This window comes from Triticum dicoccoides, unplaced genomic scaffold (assembly GCF_002162155.2).
Source record: "Triticum dicoccoides isolate Atlit2015 ecotype Zavitan unplaced genomic scaffold, WEW_v2.0 scaffold62821, whole genome shotgun sequence".
Lineage (NCBI taxonomy): Eukaryota > Viridiplantae > Streptophyta > Magnoliopsida > Poales > Poaceae > Triticum > Triticum dicoccoides.
This window is the reverse complement of record NW_021287391.1, coordinates 1-1,430: the sequence shown is the minus strand read 5'-3', so window position 1 is coordinate 1,430 and position 1,430 is coordinate 1. Positions and strand designations below refer to the sequence as shown.

Sequence of the window (1,430 nt, the reverse complement as noted above, 5' to 3'; positions counted from 1 at the left end):
TGTAACGTGCAACCATGTATTCAGCAATGAGACTGGGACTGAAGGAGAGCCCGCCGGCGTACCTGTCGCTCGCGCCACGCCCCACCGCCCTGCTCCTCAGCGCTCTCGCCACAGGCGTGAGCTATGCTTCTGCCGGAGCAGGCATCCTGGACTCAACCGTAAGTTCATTTTGGTCCATCTTTTGCACGTGCATGCTACCTACCATCCACCACGAGTTCCACACGCACGAATGGAGATAAGTGAACAAAGCTAATAATGCATTGCGTGCGTGCATGCATGCAGAACGCGGGGAACAATATCCCACTGTCGAAGCAGGTGCGGTACATGGAGTCAACCAAGGCCGCCATGGAGGCCAGGGTGGGCAAAGCCGCGGCGCGCCTCCTGCTCTCGAGGTCCTTCTTCCTCTTCAGCGTCGGCAGCAACGACATCTCCGTGTTCGCGGCCGCGCCGGGCGACGTCGCCGCGCTCTACGCCAAACTCATCTCCGGCTACTCCGCGGCCATCACGGACCTGTACGGCATGGGCGCGAGGAAGTTCGGGATCATCAACGTGGGGCTTCTGGGCTGCGTGCCGCTGGCGCGGGCGCTCAGCGCGACTGGCGCGTGCAACGACGGGCTCAACCAGCTGTCGGCCGGCTTCAACGACAAGCTCAGGTCCCTCATGGCCGGCCTCGCCGCCCGGCTGCCGGGCCTCGACTACTCCCTCGCCGACAACTACAACCTCTCGCAAGTCACCTTCGCCAACCCGGCGGCATCCGGTACGTACTCCGTACCTCTTGCTGCCTTTCCATGGGAGATACGGATGGGTACTTGATTTTTGCAAATACCTAACTTGAACTTCTCGAAGGAAATTAAACTCTTAATGATGAGCAGTTCGTAGTAGCCGGCGCTTGTATTAACCCGTGATTTGATTTGATGGTGCAGGGTACGTGAGCATAGACAGCGCGTGCTGCGGGAGCGGGAGGATGGGGGCGGAGAGCGACTGCCTGCCTAACTCGACGACGTGTGCCGACCACGACCGCTTCGTCTTCTGGGACCGCGGGCATCCCTCGCAGCGCGCCGGAGAGCTCAGCGCCGCCGCCTACTTCGACGGAGCGGCAGGGTTCACCGCGCCCATCAGCTTCGACCAGCTAGCTGGCCCAGAAGATTTAGCTAGCTAGCTAGGTCCGCACTCCACAAGCGCGCATGCTCCTCTACTCGTGCACGTCGCGTTCATCTACTTATTTTTTTACAGATATATACAGTATAAAAGCTACTGGTAGATTAATAATTAGCCGTGCAACAAAGTAATTCAGAGTGTCTGAATGCGAAATGTCACTCTGAAATACTGTTTAAAATACAGTTTAAAATACTTATGCGAAAAATGAGTTCGACGAAGCTGGCCCTAGTTGTGACGTTTCGCAGGAAATAATAAACAATACTCGTCAACGT

The 1,430-nt window shown here is 56.9% G+C and overlaps 1 protein-coding gene across 1 annotated transcript; it reads left to right on the top strand.

The window, feature by feature from the left end:
• Positions 1-22: 22 nt before the first annotated feature.
• On the top strand, positions 23-1,430 carry LOC119347285 (GDSL esterase/lipase At1g71250-like). The gene is made up of 3 exons (XM_037616125.1): positions 23-158; positions 283-757; positions 924-1,430. Exons 1-3 carry the CDS (start codon positions 27-29, stop codon positions 1,157-1,159), a joined length of 843 nt encoding a protein of 280 aa, XP_037472022.1. The 5' UTR covers positions 23-26; the 3' UTR covers positions 1,160-1,430.

Bases quoted from the DNA above. Each gene is read 5' to 3' on its own strand.
- LOC119347285 (XM_037616125.1), top strand. From the start codon at position 27: ATGAGACTGGGACTGAAGGAGAGCCCGCCGGCGTACCTGTCGCTCGCG. The intron at 159-282 runs GTAAGTTCATTT...GCATGCATGCAG, and splicing joins CAGGCATCCTGGACTCAACC to AACGCGGGGAACAATATCCC. The intron at 758-923 runs GTACGTACTCCG...TTGATGGTGCAG, and splicing joins CGCCAACCCGGCGGCATCCG to GGTACGTGAGCATAGACAGC.